Raw genomic sequence first — 20,419 nt, 5'->3', positions numbered from 1 at the left:
CCACCCCTCTCAGCGGTCACCGCAGTGTGCGCCTACCGGAAAGTACGGTGACCGGAAATATACGGAAACGGAAGTTAAAACATGGGCCCGGAACGGGAAACATCCCGGCGTACACCTATAAAAACACTAAAACCACACAACCACTAAAATCACCACCCTGAAACACACCCCAACCCGTCAACCACCCTAGCGAAACCAAGAAAAATGGGAAAAGTAGCGAAGAAAGCGTGCGACCGCAAGCGGCAGGTCCACTTCTCCCGTGAGGAACTCACCGTGCTAACAGAGACCCTCCAGGAGAATGCTGCCGTCGTCTTCTCCACGCAAATGACCAGGACGGCACTTGCAAACAAGAAGGCCATATGGGCTCTGGTGGCACAGCGGGTAAGTGCGGTGGGGACCGCACCCCGCACCCCACAGCAATGCCGCAAGCGATGGGACGACCTGCGGATACGCGTCCGCAGCATACTCTCTGCCAACCGCAACATCGCCACAGCCACCGGGGGAGGTCCTGAATCACCCATCAAGTTGACCCCCTGGGAAGAAATCTGTGCCTCCACCATCGGAATGGAGAGCATAGAGGGAGTCGGAGGGATGGAGAAAGGAGTGCAGACATCCGAAGAATCAGGTAGGTGGACCAGATAAAACAATGCCAAATCCACACAGTCCATCCATGTGAAGTACCATGCGTCCACATAGTGCAACAGAAACACATGTCCAGGAGAACGTCCACACACATCGGCCTGATAGCGCACGTTAAAACCCACAATAAATACATAAATAATTAAAAACCCCTAAAACACGCACTACACGTGCAGCAGGCACACCCTAACTGCAGGCTGCCAAACAACTGCACCCTCACTCCACACACAAATCAAAGCACCTCCAAGGCCCCGACCCAAATCACCCTCAGGTACCACCCCAATGCATGTGATACAATGCCATTCCAATTCCCACAGACCCATCAATAACCCTCGCCCTCCTTTACTCCACCACAGGGTCCGATCCAAACGACGAGCTACAGGACACCCCTACCAGCACACCTGCAAAGAGGGCCAAGACCAACGGCCAGAGACCCTCCACCTCAGCTGCACGCATCAAGACACGGCAGCAGCACAAATCAGGTGGCAGCACAGAGGAGGGAACATCAACAGGCACCCCAGCAGCCAGCATGCCCACAACACCACCACCACAGGTCCCCCCAATGGATGCCACAGAAGGCACTGCCTCAGGTGGCAGCAGCACCATAGGCGACACCTCATTGATGGCAGCATGCTCGGACACAGAAAACGGGGATGCCGAAGTCAGATCCATCCATGACCTGTCCCAATCCCCCTGTCTGTCCCATCCCGTACAACATGAGGATACCACGCAGGGGCACCCACAAGACGACGACTGGCCATCCCCCACAAGCCCTGTGGCAAGGCAACATGAGGACAACAGCCCCTCTGCGACACCCCCGCAAATGGCCATGGCCCAGCAGAGGCAACAGTCCCTCGACCAGTTGATCGAACAACAGCAGCAACTGGCCACACTCCTCAAGGACCATGCCGATGAATGTGGGGGCACTAAGGCAGACATAGAAACATCAACTGAGACACTTAGGGCAGAAATGGAGAGAGGCACAGAGACGCTAAGGGCACAAATTGAGAGAAGCACCGAGAGCCTGAGGGGGGAACTGCATGCGACGTCCAAAGACGTATGTGCCGAACTTGCCGCAGTGCGCCGTGTGCTCACTGAGCTCTCGCAAACCCTTAGGGACATGCATGGACGTGAGCAGGCAGACACATCATCCGTTGCAAGTTCCGTCCAGGGCAGCCCCCAACGTAGATCTGGAAGGAACCTGCGCTCCACAGGCAGGGGTGCCCCTGATACCCGCAGAGGGGGCTTGCAATAGCGACAGCCCACTTACAATGAGCATCTTTGGACACTGGTGTTCGGGGGGGAGGTAGGAGGGTGGAGGGGGTGTGTTGGGCTCACTTGGGTGGCGGGTCGATAGGGTGTTCAACATGATATCACATATGCCATAAACAGTGCACGATCAACCAATGAGATGTGTGGACATTGATCTTTGTGTACTAGGCCATCATAGGCGTACAGTCCATATTGTGCATGTCCCAGACACACACAGTGCCACGAGTCCCGTGTCCATGTATCAGCCACCAGGCGTGAGTGCTAGAAGCATGCATCAATGAGATGCTGACGAATATCACGGGCCTCCGGTGCCTCGCAGACTCCATGAGGTGCTGCCACATCCCCACCCTCATCATGACCATCATCAGGTGCTTCCAGTTCTGCGTCAGGGGGCATGGGCACATTTCTACGTACGCACATGTTGTGGAGCATGACACATGCCATGACCATCTTTGCAACCTTCTCATGGCGGTACAGGAGTGCCCCGCCAGACCTGCTGAGGCAGCGGAAACGGCCCTTCAGTAGGCCGAATGCCTGCTCAATGACTACACGGGTACGTGAGTGGGCATGGTTGTAGTCCTCCTCATGCTGGTCCCGTGGGTTCCGGACTGGTGTGAGGAGCCATCTCTTCAGTGGATATCCAGCATCACCTGTATGTGGACGAGAAACGTATGATGTGGAATGCCATTGATACGTACGCACACCCCCCCCCTTCCTGCCAGTACATTGCCAATTCACATACCCCACATCATCATGCATGTAATGAGACTCACCGAGTAGCCAGGATCTGTTCCCTGCGTGTCGCTCCATGTAGCGTGGTATTGTAGAGTTCCTCAAGACCATAGAATCATGGGTTGATCCAGGGAATCGGGCACAACAATGCGTAATGATCCTGTTGGAGTCACACACCATTTGTACATTCAGGGAATGAAATTGTTTTCGGTTGCGGTACTGGGCCTCCATGGCATGTGGGACGACCAATTCAACATGGGTGCAGTCGATGGCACCAATGCAACCCGGTATGCCGGCAAGTGCATGGAATCCCACTTTTGTGTTGGTAATTTCCTGCTCCGAGCGTGGTAGAGAGATGTAGTCGTCTGCGTGCTGCAGGAGGGCATCGAGCACTTGCAATAGTGTCCGTGAGAACAGTGGCTGAGAAATGCCATGCAACTGTCCGACTGTGTGCTGGTAGGTGCCTGTGGCCAGGAAGTGTAGTACAGACACCACCTTCAGTAGGGGTGGGATGGCGGTTGGGCTATCTATCATGCTGACTAGGTCAGCCTGTGTCATGTCCACAATGGCGGCTATGGTGTCCCGGTCCAGATGGTAGAGGGTGTGGATCTGCTCATCAGTGAGGTTGAACGGATGTGCTCGGAGGCGTGGGATTGCGGGCTGCCTGCGTGGTGGTAGTGGCTGTGCTGCTGGGCCTTGCTGGCCCTGCCTTGGCCTCCTCCTCCTCCTGCGTCTCCTCCGTGCGGCTGGTTGTAGTTGTTGTTCGTCTTCTTCTTGGAGTCGGAGCACTTGCAGTGCTATCAGGTCCCCCAGGGCCAACATCGCGAGTCCTGCCGGTAGCATTTCGGTGTGGTTGTGGGAGGAGACTGGCTGTGCAATTTATGTGTTTCCAGGCTGTATGGCCTCCACCTGTGGTGATTAATTCCACCTGTGCAAACTGCTCTCCCCTTTGGCCGAGCACGTCCCGCGCACAACGCTGCAAATCGGGGAATGGTATCTTGCTATTGCAATCATGTATTTGTACCCGATGGCCGTGTAAGATTGGTTGATATGTTCATTCTGCTGTGGTCCCATTGTTTCCCATACTATCTGTGCAGTCGCGAACGGACTTGTGAAGGGTCAGTGGAACGTAGTACTCGAGTAACGGTGGGCCCTCATGCATCACTGTACCGAGTTGCAACGACGGGCGTGGCTTCCCATTTGTGGGTGAAGGCAGTTGCCATTTTCACACACAGCCGCACTCGATGGAATAATTAGTGATTTCAAACGGCCACAGATGCCTTTTCGACGTGATGTTGCAAATGAGGAATTCGAAGGGCGGCGCTTTCGGTTTCCAGCTAGCGACGAGGAGATGCCCACAGGTCTGACTGCAAATATAACGTTCTATTGTTCTATGTCCTTGAGACAGGGCCCATGGCGAGGGAGCAATGATTGATATGAATAGTTTGGGATGCGCAATAGCTACGTGGGCGATGAGGCCGTCCGTTCCCAAATTCATGTTACTTCACAACACTGGAATTACGGGCTGGGGCACTGTGGATTTAGCAGGCTGCATTACGCACAGACTCAATGGGTGTTTCTAATGTTATGTGAGTAATTATTCAGGCGTTTTGATCCCGGGATGAGGGAATGATGAATGGATGCATGGGCAGGTGATTTGATACAGAGTTTGCCATGTACAGGGCTTCTTGGGATCTATCCGCCTCCCCTACGCTATGTGATGCAGGGCTGCCATAGTGGGACCATCGTCTATCTGGCCTTGTTGAGCCCTCCCTGTCTCGACGCGCCCTCAGACACTTGTGTCCATGCACGTTAACATTCCCATCTGATGGATTATGTTTTGACAGACGCATGCACAGGTACACTCGTTTGTGATGGTGTTTGCACCTCGATATAGATGGTCATGAGTCGCAAGTGGTTTTGGGGTGGTGATGATCCTTTTGAGTGGGCTAGCATGCATATGGCTGTGGATTTCGTGTGATCATTGAAGTGAGTTGTTCGAATGCAGTTCTGATGGCCATTCTGTTCTTGTTCTTTTCTTTTGGTTGACAGGTATCTCCTCCCCTTTTGCCACTGCCATCTGTATGCCACTCCTGCAGATGGATTTTACTCCCGACACCTGCTGCTTCGTGTTAATCGGTGGAGCAGCATTACGATCTTATGGGACGATCGCCAATGGCCCACATGCCCTTACGCAGTACTGGTGGCTCGGAGCAACATTTCGGCCTTTCAGCTGGACTAGTGCCTCCCCATTGGGTCGGCCCTGCGGTTCTGTGCGCTTCCATGTTGCCTTTTCGTACGTGAATGTGGCTCTGTGTACCATGGGGGAACAGGGCGACACACAGGTAGTGGCTGGTCATTTCTTGCGGATGCAGCCCACAATGGTGATTAGTGTTTTGTAGTTCATGGCCTGATGGCTGTATGGGCTTGGTGACTTTGATGTGCATTAAATTTCTATTCTGATTTGGCCCGTGTAGCTTTTTTCTTTGCAAGTGATGTGGCATATGCCTATTTGGGGGGCGATGTATTGTGAGGAGATCTGCATTGGGTTCCAGCTTCGGGGTTTAGTTGCGTGGTACTGTGCTGGGCGCGTTTGCCTACGAAGCACAGTGAGGTCAGGGATGGGGGCTGCCAATATGACTGTTTGAATGTTGTCATGCTCAGGGGCGGGGGATTGGGTTTTGTGTAACAGATGCCGGTCAGCCAGGTGGACTGGTGGAATGATGTGTTTTTCGGAATATTGCTGGTCACAGGTGCCTGTGTTTGCGTGCGTTTCTTGGTGGGGGACTGTGGTCATGTCCATTGGGATGGCTTCTGTATTCGTGCCATCTGTGCCCTGCAGCTCCCATTGGCCCCTCTTGTGTTTCTTTTGTTCGTTGCCATGCAGGGGTGACTTGTACATTTCACTGGTTGCATTGTGACTTCATTGCACCTACGGGGAGTTGTACTTTGTGGGCAGGGAGCGGTGTACAGGCACTCAGTGGGGCCGTTTACGGTTGATTCGCGATGCCGTACTTCTCGCCATGGCGGAATGGTACCTTACGCCATGCCTGATGGCGTTAGGTACATGTCCGCTAGGGTCGGAATTGGCGTACCCTTGCGCCATGGTGGTGTTTGCGGTTTGGCATGGCGCGCGCGCGCGTGCTTGGTGCAGTTAGCGTTGGCGTTCACTACGGTGTCGCTAATGGCTTCGTACTTTCCGGTGACGGGTCATAGTCGCAACGAGCGCTATTCGATGGCGGAATTGCATTTCCGCCATCGTTTTCACCTTTCCGCCAGGGTCGTAATGAGGGCCATTGTCTTTTAGACAACAAAAAGTCTTTTAGACAAACATCCCCCAAACCCTTACATTTCTCAAGAGATGGAACCCATGTTTCGGCAGAAAAGGCTTCCTTGGGGCTCATTAGTAGTTTGTATGTGTTCTTAAATTGTGCTTAATAACAGATTGCTCCTGCTTCTAAGCACTGCAATAACAGGTGCTATTATCACCCAATTGACTGATATTAAATGTATCGACCCCAAAAGGATGAAGGGCTGAATGGAACTGCTCTGGGATTGGAATTTGTAGCTACATCGGGATGGTTGCTTGGTTGATTATTATCTTCATGCCGAGTCTTGGTAAGGGGTACAAAATCAGCATTTAATTTAGAGATTTTATGCACAATGTCTACTACATTGCCCACCAAAAATATGCATAATAGTAAGGAGCCAGTTACGGTGGCAGTATTTGTTTTGCAAATATTATCCTTTAGTAGTTTGATAGGCAGAAAATAAGAGTAACATCTAATAATCTGGGTTTGAATTCTAATTGCAGGAATGTATATAGGTATTTGGGACATGGAAATTTTATAAATAATATTAACCAATGTTTTTCTTCTTAGCAAAATATTATGCTAACCCTTCCCTGATCATCCAGTGTCAAACAATTATGGATAAAGCCCTGATGAGAAGGATAATTCCCTAATAACAGACACCTTTTAAATAGGACACCGGGCAGGATGCCCTTTTTCAATTCCATGCATGGCATTGAAGTTTACATCTATGAAGTCTGGTCACGTGACCCCACTCCAAGAATGGGGTTGGAGCGTGGGGTCCATGACAGAGCTCCACTTTGGTGATGGGCAGCGAGCTGGTAGACTGGGCCAGAGGGAGAAGTCTGCACAGATGGAAAGGTAATGCACTCTCAACCCTAACTTTCTACTGGCAGATTACAAGTAGCATAAAATATTAAAGTTTCTAAAGGTGGATCTTTTTATGATCACCCCCACTTTAGTATCAGCCGAACTTTGCCGGACTGACTGTATTTAAGCCTCGGGCCTTCTCCTGAGTACACGCTGACTCTGCTGCTGTACGTATTTTGCAGCCCACCGTTCATATGGCGCACTGGTTAAGTAAATAGAACCACTGCAAATGTTCTTTGTACTGCAGGGGTAAATCCCAAAATTGGATCTCTGTCTCATCATTGATATCTCAAAGTTTTCCTTAGCTTCAAATCAGCTGGTTAAAATCCTGTATGCCACGCCATACTCCGGACGCACATAATCATTATTCGAGATAAAGACCTTCAGGACGACTTAGGTCGAAACACTTGTCGGCTAATTTTTGGAAATAAATCATTATAACATTAACTTTGTAAATCTATTATTACAGAGGCAACACGCAATTTGCTAATACCAATTTATCAGTCTTCATACTTTTTAATTGAATTGATATTTTATTTATATCGCGCTCGTACACAGGTGTTTCAGAGCGCGACAAAAACAACTATCTTTCTAGGCCCAGTGACATTGAGAACGTGCAAGTGCATGGGAGAGGGAAAAAGGGGAAAAGTGCATGGAAGGGGAGAGAAGTGGAAAGTGCAGAGCAAAGGAATAGAGATAAAAAAATAATATTAACAAGCAACAAACAGTAGTAGTGCAGCCAGCAGGTGGCAAGTGCTAGGTTTGAGGCAACAGACAGGGTGCGTCTGGTAAGTGCAGAGAGAAAAAGGGGGGGGGGGACTTTATGGTTACAGATACAGGCCCCAGTGCAAGGGTTTGCCAGGAGGCAGTGCAGGTGGGTGGCAAGGTGAGCGGGTACCTGGGCCCAGAAATCAGAAAGTAGGCCAGGTGCACAGCGACAAGAGAGAGCAGATCAGCCGGGGAGAGGCGGGGCGAAGGCAAAAGGAAAGAGGAAGGTCCTGAGGTGCTTATGGAACCAGAGATGGTTTTCCTCAAGTTTCAGAGTGTCAGGGAGGCTGTCCCAGAGGGAGGCCCCAGCCGAGGACAAAGATCTACACCTAACTCGCTTCTGTGAGAAATGACTGACCCTAAGGGGAGTTAGAGGTAGAGGAGTGAAGAGCTTGAGATGGAAGGTATTTCCGAAAGGACAGCTGAAGGTATATTGGCTCCAGAAAGCATTGTGGACAATGCAAAGGATTTTGAATTTAATCGTTGCAGCCACTGTAAGCCTGTGGAGAGATTTCAGGGCTTGAGAGATACGATCCCTGGGCTTGAGGCCAAGGACAAGTCTCACAGTCCTGTTCTAGATAAGTTGCAAAGGGCGGAGAGTAGAAGCAGGTAGATTTAGAAAGAGGCTGTTACAATAGTCCAACCTAAAGAGAACCAGGGCTTGAGAGACAGTGAGCACCTGAGGGAAGGAGAGGAAAGGCAGAATACCTTTGAGGAGGTTCAGTAGGAAGTTTGACTTTTTACAGACGTCAGAGATGTGGGCAGCGAAGGAAAGTGTGGAGTCAAAGATGACCCTGAGGTTCTTAGCCTGGCAGGTAGGGGTAGGAGGAGGGCCAAGGGAGGCCGGCCAGAGAGTGAGAGGAAAGGAGGGTGAGTGTGTGCCGATTAGGAAGATCTCTGTCTTGCTGGCATTCAGGCAGAGATCGTTGGCGGCACACCAATCCTGAATGGCAGACAAGCAATCAGAGATGAGAGAAGGAGAGGAGGTGGCCGAAGGAAGCCTGAAAAGGAGTTGAGTGTCGTCAGCATAGCACGGAAAGTGGGAGCAGAAAATAGCGATGCGATGAGCAAGAGTTGCCAGGTATTGGTTAAAAAGCCACGATGAGAGGTTAGACCCCGGGGGAACACCACAGATAGACAGGGAGATAGATGAAAGGAAGGACCCAAGTTGAACCTGGGAGGGTCGATCAGAGAGGAAAGAGGTCAGCCAGGCCAGAGCCTGATCGGTGATACCCAGATTGTCACAGAGACAGTTGAGCAGGATGGTATGGTTGACCGTGTCAAAGGCAAAAGAGAGATCAAGTAGGATGAGGACAGAGGGGATATTAGAGTGAAGGTTGGAGAGCAGATCTTCACGGATGTTCAGGAGAGCAGTTTCCGTGCTTCTGGCAGCTCTAAAGCCAGATTGATGGTCGTGGAGACAACCAACAGAATCAGAGTGAAGGTTAAGCTGTGAAATGGCCAGCTTTTCAAGGAGTTTGCCCAGAAATGGGGTGATGGAGATTGGGCGATAGTTAGCTGGGCAAGAAGGGTCGGCTGTGGCTTTTCTGAGAAGAGGGTGCACAAGAGAGTGCTTCAGGGGGAAGTGAAGACTCCTGAGGCAAAGGAGAGGTTGCAGAAATCAGCCAGGGCAGGAGCAAGGGTGTCAATATGGTCCTTGAAGGTTTTGGAAGAGCAAGGAAACCCCTGTTTTGACAAGGCTTTCATAGATTGTCTAGAGACCTCGTCAGGGGAGAAAAGAGGAAAGGATGAGATGGAAGGAGGAGGGTGGGTGGCTGTAGGAGCATCAGAGTTCACAGAAGGTAGGAGGGGAGGAGTGAGGAGAGGGGACTGGCATCACTGGGTATCACTGATCAGGCTTTGGCTTGGCTGACCTCTTCATATGTGGGCTCTGTTAGAAGCTGCTTGAGAGTTGGCCACAGTGTTGATGTTCCTAGTTGCAGAAACAACTGGCATGCCTGAGGCAGAATCTGTCCGTTTGCCAGTCATGTCTCTCATTTACAATGTCTCACTAAATATAATTATATTCAGTCCACCCTCTTCCTTCAAAAGCTTTGGGCGTGAAACTGTACCACCAACGCTATATACATTAGCATTCACAGCCTCCTCGGTCCTGCTCTTTTTTTTAGCATCCTTCTATAATTTTCCCTCCCTCTCTTTTGTGCATCAACTAATGCTTTTCACTGATCTCAATGGGTTTTAGCCGCTGGTTTAACCTCTGCTCCATATACGCGTGTCGAAATTAAAGTTCATCACAACTTGCCTTACCACTTAGGTACTCATTTTAAAGCTGATACATTAATTTAAGAAACTGCAGAGCGGGGCCTTTCCCTGAGCCCACTACAGCAGTGAGGGGGATATTGGAAAGAGGCACAGATGGAAGTTTACTGGGTGCCATGAGGCTTTAGGTTCTGAACTAAGTCTTGTGCTTTTTTGAGTTTGTATTGTCTCAGTTGATGAATATATTTTGGGGTGGAGTTTGGGACTAGGTTTGCAAGTTGATTTTTATTCACACACTGTTCAGAAAAGTAATTAGTTATGGCTTAGCGCTTATAGTGTTCATTCTTATACCAACCCTATAGGACTTTGTGGTCCTCCCCTGTTCCAACGCGGAATGCTGTCAATCAACAACACTGAGAGACCAGTGTACATGTCTTCGTGCGTTATGTTTTAGAGGACCTGATCGGTCTACTGTGTTCTGCATTTAAATATACTTGCCATGGTTGGAATCCTGGAATGTACACACGTCTGGTTTAGGGACCTTAAAGCTCAGGGCATCTGCTTAGTTTAGTTCTGTCACATCCAGAGGAAGTGAACACTTTGTTGAAATGTGATGACTTTTACTTTTCTAATCTGGAGTTTCATTTTTTTCAGCCCAAGAGCACATAGCCATGTGGCACAAAAAGCACTGAGGAAGGCAAGGTGATCCAGTAACTTGCAAAAACTGCTGAAATCGGATAATTGGGGAGCCACACTCGCGATGCCCAACTATATTGGGTTTTTGCACCCCCAACCTGCCCTCCGGCACTGATATGCTATCGATGTTGGGGAATAGATTGTGCTGAGGACACCCCGATCTTTGCTCTGCCTGGAACACAATTTACTATTACTGTATCGAGGGGATGTTCTACGAACTGTCTACTGTTTTACCCTATTGGAGCTTTTTCCAGCTCTGGACTGGATGTATGGCAGCACCCATATAATCAGCCACTCTGATATTGATTAGAAGCTCAGTTACTGGACCACTCTCAAATCTCTGGAGTTTGCATGTGAACTGCGACAAGCATCTATCTACAATAGACATTTCTCTCCATGGACATTGCCAAAAGACAGGTTTTGCAAACAAAAGACACATTTTGGATTCTTAAACGTCTGACTAAGGGATTCTATTACCTGCAAAGGAATGAGAAGAAATCAGGGCACAACAGAGCTTCTAACTCAACGTCTGGCACTTAATTGAAGAGGCATCCAATCAATTCTGATTGCAATTCTACTTCCAATGTAAAGAGACACCATAATACTTCATTTCCACCCCTATTTGCCCCCTGAAAAGGCACCACTTCCAGTTCTACCTCCAATATGAAGACACTCCACATCTCTTCCAAATTCAAGAGGCCTCCCATCGACAGAAGTACCACATCACTTCCAACATTACCTTGCATGCAAAAAAACAACACAGCTCTTCCACGCCAAATGCTCCCCCCATCTGAAATAGCACCTCCTCACTTCCACACCCAAACGCTCCTCCCATCTGAAGCAGCACCTCCTCACTTCCACACCCAAACGCTCCTCCCATCTGGAGCACCTCCTCACTTCCACACCCAAACGCTCCTCCCATCTTAAGCAGCACCTCCTCGCTTTCAAGCCCAAACTCTCCTCCCATCGGAAGCAGCACCTCCTCACTTCCACGCCCAAACGCTCCTCCCATCGGAAGCAGCACCTCCTCACTTCCACGCCCAAACGCTCCTCCCATCTGAAGCAGCACCTCCTCATTTCCAAGCCCAAACGCTCCTCCCATCTGAAGCAGCACCTCCTCAATTCCACACCCAAACGCTCCTCCCATCTGAAGCAGCACCTCCTCACTTCCACACCCAAACGGTCCTCCCATCTTAAGCAGCTCCTCCTCACTTCCAAACGCTCCTCCCATCTGAAGCAGCACCTCCTCATTTCCAAGCCCAAACGCTCCTCCCATCTGAAGCAGCACCTCCTCAATTCCACACCCAAACGCTCCTCCCATCTGAAGCAGCTCCTCGTCACTTCGAAACTCTCCTCCCATCTGAAGCAGCTCCTCCTCACTTCCACACCCAAACGCTCCTCCCATCTGAAGCAGCTCCTCCTCACTTCCAAACGCTCCTCACATCTGAAGCAGCACCTCCTCACTTCCAAACGCTCCTCCCATCTGAAGCAGCACCTCCTCACTTCCACACCCAAACGCTCCGCCCATCTGAAGCAGCTCCTCCTCACTTCCAAACGCTCCTCACATCTGAAGCAGCACCTCCTCACTTCCAAGCCCAAACGCTCCTCCCATCTGAAGCAGCACCTCCTCACTTCCAAACGCACCCCCATCTGAAGCAGCACCTCCTCACTTCCAAGCCCAAACGCTCCTCCCATCTGAAGCAGCACCTCCTCACTTCCACACCCAAACGCTCCTCCCATCTGAAGCACCACCACCTCATTTCAAACTTGTTCTCACATCTGAAGAATTAGCATGTCACTCTCGACACACCCAATCCTTTTCAGCGCTTAGATTGCTCACCACTTGTAGCTTTACCTTCTGTCGGAAAAAGTGCTACATCACTTCCAGTGTCAACTCTTCTTCCAATATGAAGAAGTAAGGTTACACATCACTTAAGCCATACCTGCTTTCGAAGACACCCCCAAACACTTCCTGCTCTCCCTCAAATCTGAAGAGTTACCACCTCCTTGTAACACTACAGTATCAGCTTTCTAAAAAGACACTCTCACTTCTAGCCCGCCCTCTTATTTGGAGAACCCCCAAAGTACTTAGGTGATAGCGGGGTGGGGGAGGTTGTCCCGGCTAGTAGCGGCTTATCTTCCCGAGTTGTGGTCCCAGGTGCTACATTGGCCTTAATGAGGGTAGCACACGTTACTGGCAGGGACGGCCAACCCTGCTCGCTGGTATCCATTTTAGCACCCTCGAGTTCCTGAACGGGAAAACTGGGCTGCTGCTGCAAAAATACTCACATTAACCTTTGGGTTTGCCTACTTCACTGCACCCAGACCACGTTAGTTCCTTTTCTGTCTTCATTACGTGGCCATAATGAAGAAAAGGGACTAGTGTGGACAGGGAGCCGAAGGAAAGAGAAAACAACTACAAAATGTATATTTTCCTTTTTTTAACTTTAGCAGTTGATTAAGCAGGAGGCCAAATGAGGTGCCGTTAGCCAACTTTATGATGCAGGCTTGCATCATCTAATAGCACCCACATTCCAAGCACGCTGATTGGCTTGCTCTCCTGTGATAGGTGCTAATTCCAGAAAATCGTCCTACCTTGGAGTGACTGCTGTACCGCCTTTTCTAACTCTACCCCAGATAGGATGGGAAGCATTGTTCCACTTCAAATTTCAATTTAATGAAACTGCATCCGTTCCCTTTATATCTCTGCCCTCTCTTTGAGAGACTCCCCATGCAGTCTCTGTCACTCGCCTGTAAAATACTGCATCAGTTCATTTTTCAGAATCCACTTTCCCTTTAACAGGCACTACACCACTTCATAAGTAAACTCTAGCTTCTTGTGGGAAGCAGGAATAGGTCCTGCATGACTTCCAGTTTTAACTCTACCTACGATTGGCCAGCTTTGAAACGTGTCATAGCATTCCATTCCAGGTCTACGTCACATCCTATCACTGACCTCACTTCCTGACGCCCTCCCTGAATGGCACCTCATTACTACATGATAGTTTAATTATTACATAAACTAGTGCTAATGTCCCTGCAGTAAATGTCAGTATAGTTAGGATTTCCAAGTGATAACTGAGGAGATTGGCTTTCCAAAGCCATGTTTCACTGCATACTATTTAATTGAACATATGTGTGTGGAAGTCACCAAATTGTTGGTTCTTGGTGGCTCTCTTGCTCTACCATCTGTCTCTCGCCCAAATGGCAACCCAAGTGAAGAGCATCTATGGCATCATTCCACGTTGGTTCAACTTTTGACTACCTTACTTTGTATCGCCCTACGTCACTGGCAGTCTGTAAGTCCAGTTGTGCCCACTAAATTGCTGCTGTGCCCTAAATCTAAGAGTTCCTTTCATGGTACCTCAGCAGTATTTCAAACAGACCTTGAGCTTGCCTGTGTCATACAGACTCCAGTCAGCATAATTCTGATTCTTCTTACACCACTGAGCAAGTCAGGCCTCAGGATGTTCAGTATGGCATACTATTGACTGTCGTTTCCCTGTGGTTCATATCATATATTGCTGTTTTTTTAAGTTTGCTGAGTATGGGCGATAGCTACACACTATGTGGTGCTACTGTTGTTCCTTTATTGCGTTGCTTCTCTTTTGAATTCATGTCAAAACCATAAATGGACAGGCATGGATACCGCACTTGGAAGGGCACAGGGATTCTTGTGAAATCACGAATCGTCAGACTGGAAGTTGATCAATTCTGCTCCCATCAGAACCCTGAGATTAACTGCTTGGCCTGCTGTTCTAAGGTCGCTTTTTTAATATATATGGTTGGGAACTCCTGTCTCAGGCTGCTTATTTAGGAACTGAAAAGTTGATGTTCCTGGTGCCTTTGAATGATACCTCTAATCCCCTCAATCGCTCACACAGGTGAGCTTGAGCACGGCTGCCACGTGTTGACAGAATGCCTCTCATTTGGATTTTTCCATTATTCGTCCTGGAAACTTTCTTCCAGAAATACAAATTATGTTTGATATTTCCCAAATAATTAGGAATGCAATCTGCTCAATGAACAATAAAATCCAGTTAGCTTTTTTGTGATATCCAAAATTAATCTCTGAGAGACACATTTCATTTTCACACCATCAATTACAGTGGAAATTATCTGCATACGTGGTGGTCATTCAGAAGAACAGACTGGGTTTTTTGACGTTCACTATTGACCTATGTACTTAAAATAGCCCTCAAAATGTTCAAGCATTTGCTCTTCCCATTTCCTATTTCCCAGGGATTGGTTTACACTGTTCAAAAGATGTGTATTATTTGAGACCTTAACTTAAAGTGAAAAGCATGGGCTGTTTGCGTACCGTACCCCCTGTCAGATATGCTTGAGGTTAAATGTGGCAGTATTACCATATACCGCTGCATTACTGCACCGCCCAGCTATGAGGTGGCCGGAAAGTTGGAGGATTCACCTCCAGCTATAAACTGGAGGTAAATCTGCGGACTTTCTGCCCATTATCAGTGGAATTACTGCAGCGGAATTACCGCCAAATGGGCTGAATGGATGAGAGAGCAGAGCAGCACAGTGATGGAGCAAAGAGCAGCACCAGTACATTTGCAGTGTCCGTCTCCTACACCCCATATCTCCGAACCAGATATAGATATGCTGAGGAGCCAACATAGCAAGGGAGAACTTTCTCTGCGGCTTTTCCTGTCGCATGTCTCTCTCCTCGACCTGCTGGACAGGCAGCTCATCTCTTAATTGGCTCATGGAGAACGTCTGAGGGAGCCAGGATGAAGGAATCCGGGAGGACATTTGAGTGGGACAGCAGCACAGAGCATGTCACGCTGCCTGCTTCTACACAATGCTTCCGAGGCTTCTGCGCGTTCTCAGGTGTAGTCATTATTTTCAGATGCTAACATGGCAGTGTTCAATGAAAGGTACATATGATTCCATAGCCCTGAAGATGCAGACACTAAGACAATAAGGCCACATTTGATATATTATGTTAGCCTCTGACGTGTGCTCTCCTGGTGACTGCACCACTGTGACTTTCTGTGGATCAGTGGTTTAATGTATCTGCATTGCTTTCCTCTCTGACGTTCTAATGGGTGAAAGCCTAAGTCTGGTGTCACTGTGCATTTTTTCGTTTACTTTCAAGAAGTAGATGTTTATATCACTTTTGTATTACATGGGCTGATTCATATGACTGCACTACATGCCACATGTCTGCTTTCTTCTTATTGTACAGTACTTTACCATATCTCTCCTCTCCCTGCCTCGCCCTCTTTAACCCTTGTACTTGTATGTAGCTTTCATTGACAGGCCCTCCTACTATGTGGCTGGCAAGCTGCGTCCTTGTGTGGTCATAGCAAATATCGTATTACATATTTAGGCACCTGTTAATTTATTTGTTGTTGTTGCTACAAGTTAGCATTTCGTATAATGCTGGTGTCAATTTTATGCACGACATGTCACTCAGGTCAACGTCTTACTATTGTCAATGTCAACCATGCATTACATCTGCTACTTTTTTACATACAACTGCTATCACTCAAATGAATTGCATTCTGTTCCTAATTTCCACATATCAATCACCAGGAATGTTCATGGTATCCCTATGCATTACAAATATGGTATTGCTCATGTCTTTATGAACTATAACTGATGGCATTCCCGTGTGTTTAAACTACTGATAATGCCGCTAGTATGTATCACATACTGTTGATGATGTAAGTGGTGTGAGTTAAACATTATGCAAAAAATCAGATCACATTACCTTCCATGTACCTTAGTCCTGTCACAGTTCTCATTAGCGAAGACCATCTTCAACATCATGGTTAACTTTTTAAGAATGTTATTACTCTGTAAGTAGACGAGTCCATGCTGGCTGTGCCAATATATGCCAGTATTCCTACACAAGAAAACTCATGTTGGCTCTGTCCAGAATGCCAGAAATGACACAGTAAAAAAACAGGTCCTTGCATGCTGTACTGATAAATGCCAATAGTCATACGTTCCAGTATTCCCATGTAAGAACACTTCTGTTGGCATTCCCATAGTGCCAGAAAGAATGCCATGCCTGCGCAGGAAAACATGTCAACGTTGGCTGTGCCACGATACACCAGTATCCTCATGTAAAAGCATTCACATTACCTTTGCCCATAATGCCAGAAAAAATCAAATGCCTTTGTACGAAAACATGCCAGTGTTGCCTGCACTGATAGGCCAGTATCTCAGGTAAAAGTGACTTTGCCTTTGTTGAGGATACCAACAATAATGATATGCCTGTGTAGGAAAACATGCCCATCCTGGCTGCGCCAAAATAGGCCAGTATCTTCACATAAGAACACTCACACTAAATGTGCACATAATCACAGAAATAAAGCAATACTGATGTAATGAAACATACCCATGCTGACTGGCCCCTCATATGATTTCTCATCTTGTCTTTATTCATACATTCTCAAACATCATGTTCCCTGGTCATTTTGGATAAAACACTGACACCGTTTTTATTTTTGCATCTTTAGAATTCTACTGTGGGATGAAAATGTCTTGGTGTTGTCACATTTGCCAATATGATTTACACTTTTTGTATTCTAGAAGGGGATATTATTGTAACCGCTCCATATGGCGTTCCCCCCCATTGTGGAAGCTGTAGAATTGTACATTGAACCAAATTATAGCAGCAACAGTCCAGCAATAACATCTATACCTACTCTTAAATTCCGCTGGCTACTGTTTCAACAAGGCACAGCGCATGGTATGGATCAATGGTGTTTGAGAGCTTCATTGTCGCAGATATTGTGTAACAGTCAGCACATTTCTTTTTCAGAACAAACATCTTTCAGCCCTCTGCTTCAGCTTAGAAACTGATTTTGAGTGGCTGTCGCTGTAAAACGTCTGTTTCACTCAGAAGAAATTAAGAACCAGCTGTACCTTTAAAATCTGTACTCACAGTGCTTCTATCTGAAGTTATATGTTCCGCGTGGCTGTGCCCTGTTTTACACCCTGTCTTATCATAGTGTTTATTTGTCAGGTATCTTTGGATTGCCCTGGATATTGCGTGCTATTTAAATAAATATCATGTTTGTGTAAAATGCCTGCCTTGTAAGGCAATTTACACAAAAAGGAAGTGCTTTTTTTTATAGGGGCAAAGTCTGTGACCTAAACATAGGCTTCAATTTACCCCTTGGGGTAGATGGCGAACTATAGTTGCACCGTGAACGCATTCATCCCGACAGAACATTTCTCATCATTTAGTGGTCCCCGGCTTCTCTGGGCTGGCCTAATGTGCGGGCTCCTCGTTATCCCCAGTCCTGTCTTCTTGTCACAGTCCTTACAGAATTAAGGCTTATTTGCCTTCCAGAAAGTCTCTAGATGCACCCGTTATCACTTTTTCCACTACCCCTAGGTGGTGCTATAAATCCCGTCCTCTCCCCCTAATCCACCGGTTGTCTCAAACAGTTACTCGAAGTAAGAGGGCAGTGATGGAGCTGTTGTTGGTAACTGATATTTCACTATGGTAATTGGTCCCTGGTGTCACGCTATTGCGGGTCCCATACCTTCCACCTGCCCTCCTTTGAGCATCAATAAATTGCAGTCCGGCTGTGTGCAGGGAGTTTGCCGCGGTCACAGTAACCTCCTTTACAGATCAGCATACCGTTGTGGGTGATGAGGTGCCCCCTGCCCTATCACTGGACTGCTGTGCATTGTGGGCAAACCCCCTTTCACTGGCTAGCAGCGCAGTTCCAGGAGACCCTCACTCTTCCTCTGGTTTGCCACGAGGTTGCATGGTACCTTCTCCTGCCACTTACCCGAGGCCGCGCTGTTACATGCCATGATATCCTGCTGAAAGAACCTTGGCACTCTCCCTAGGTTAGGATGTGGCTGCGGCATGACGCTGCTGTGGGGATAAACCTGTGCCGGCTGAATCACTGCAAGGGGCCGCCAACGCGTGATTAGAGGTGACAAGCACACACTAGCTCAGCAGCAGTACTTATGTTGTTCAGGCCACTCCCAGTAAAGGCCGAGTTGGTGCAGATTGGAGGTAACCATTATATAAGCAGGCAGCGCTCCAAGTAGGTACCCTTCAATCATGTGTGGGAGAAAGTGCACTGACAAGGGGAAGCATACCCCTCACTCCCCATCCAGTTCTCCCCAGGAGGCCTAATCATCATAAACATAGGCGCTCCAGGTCTCCCCAAACTCCAAGTAGGTACCCTTCAATCATGTGTGGGAGAAAGTGCACTGACAAGGGGAAGCATACCCCTCACTCCCCATCCAGTTCTCCCCAGGAGGCCTAATCATCATAAACATAGGCGCTCCAGGTCTCCCCAAACTCTTTCGGAGGCAGAGATTGTCCAGTTGGTGAAACAGTCTGTGGCAGAGGCTTTTCTTTTCAGGAATACAAATGGAAGACCTCCGGCGAGAGGGAGCCTTCCAGTTCAGCTAACCCACCACTGTGCATAAGGAAGCCCCATGATTCTTGTTGGATGACGGGACCCTACAGGAAGGCAACTCTGCAGACCCAGTGGTTAAGAAGGAGGCATTGCTCACTGGAACAATATGATAAAAAGAAAGATCTCAGGGTTATGGTAGAGCCAGGGACTCCAACCAGTAGATCACAAGCCACTGGTAGCTCACCTGAGGCTTCCCAGGCGCTCTTTGCATGAGACACCAAAATGAGCAGTGTGCATTACTTGGGTCCCTTCCCCTGCCCCCTCCCTTTCCTATTCCTGCAAAGCAAACTGTCAAAATCTGTGTGCACAGTGAGAGGAGGGCCGGCATCTGGGCTTGAAGGGCTCTGGCCAGTGTCCCAACAAGGGGTTAACTATCATTAACAAAAGTGAATGGGAAATGTGGGTTGTGGCCATTGTGTCCAAGAGGAGCAAATGATGGCTGATTAGAAAGGGAAGGGGTGCATCAATCTGCATCACATGGGAAACAAAGCTGGGGATGTGATTGTTTCAGTCTAACCGTGTTTCTTGAGATGTATTTAGGTTAGTATTACTTTGCATGCTGGCTTTCAATCATAACAGGGAAAATAAAGCTACAGCTGTAATTGTTTTTTGCTCAGCGTGTGTATTAAAAATAAAAAAAAAGACAATCCATGCAAGTCCCAGCTCGCAAGAAAATAGGTACATCAAGTGTTACTTGTTGGTGTTTATGGTAAAACTGTGATTCTTTTTAATTTGAAGATACAGAGTTCTCCGTTTTCAGGTAGTAGTACCCCAAATGTATGAAAGGTTAAGATGGAATTTGCCATGATATGGAGGCGCCCACTCCCGTGTGTCCCCATGAAGGAATTCAAGGTATAACTGAAATTTTACATTTAAGCACATGTGGAAAACTGCTAGCTGCATTGCATTCTGGTGCTTGTCCACTTACATTTATGAAACTAAACAGGAATGTAAAATGACATGTGCCATCAATGCCAGTACTTAAATCATGACTTGAGAGTTCGGTTTCAGCCTATGTTGTACAAAACAAGGGTTTGAATGAAGTAATTAGGTGGGAAAAGTGAGCTGTTTTTTGTAAGTATCTATTTTGATATGTATAAAAGAGTGATGTAGCTTAAAGGTAGTTGTTAAGTAAAAGTGCACTGTCCAAGACAGAGTGGTGAATATAGGGAGAGAAAGAACATTGTGGAGAAATATGGGATGGGCGAACATTAGGGTTGATCCCTTTTGACTATGTACACAAACTGGGAGATCTACAGACAAATGTGGGGCAACTACGCATATGTTCAAATTCTGGCAGAGGATTTTTCAGCCTTTCAACACTGGGTTGAAGTGGTGCAATTTATGTGCACAGTTTTTGCAAAAAAGTCATACCATTTATAAGTAATTCTCAGACACCCGGAGGACAATTCCAATATGTTTGCGAGCTGTACATGCAAGCGAGGCATGGGCCGTTGTTTATGCACCAGAATGACCTGCATGATTCCT

General features: G+C 47.8%; 1 protein-coding gene across 1 annotated transcript in view; it reads left to right on the top strand.

Annotated features, from left to right (window-relative positions):
- LOC138583112 (C-type lectin domain family 18 member A-like) overlaps positions 1–19,610 on the top strand; it is a 346,135-nt gene extending 326,525 nt beyond the window's left edge. The window contains exon 12 of the mRNA XM_069655073.1: positions 10,467–19,610. Coding sequence (XP_069511174.1) covers positions 10,467–10,504 — 38 coding nt within the window. The 3' untranslated portion in view covers positions 10,505–19,610. The remainder of the gene's footprint in view (positions 1–10,466) is intronic.
- Positions 19,611–20,419: the final 809 nt, after the last annotated feature.

Source organism: Ambystoma mexicanum, chromosome 1p (assembly GCF_040938575.1).
Source record: "Ambystoma mexicanum isolate Mex_15411 chromosome 1p, UKY_AmexF1_1, whole genome shotgun sequence".
Taxonomy (NCBI): Eukaryota; Metazoa; Chordata; class Amphibia; order Caudata; family Ambystomatidae; genus Ambystoma; species Ambystoma mexicanum.
The sequence above is the reverse complement of the archived record's forward strand: the minus strand, read 5'-3'. Positions and strand labels throughout refer to the sequence as shown.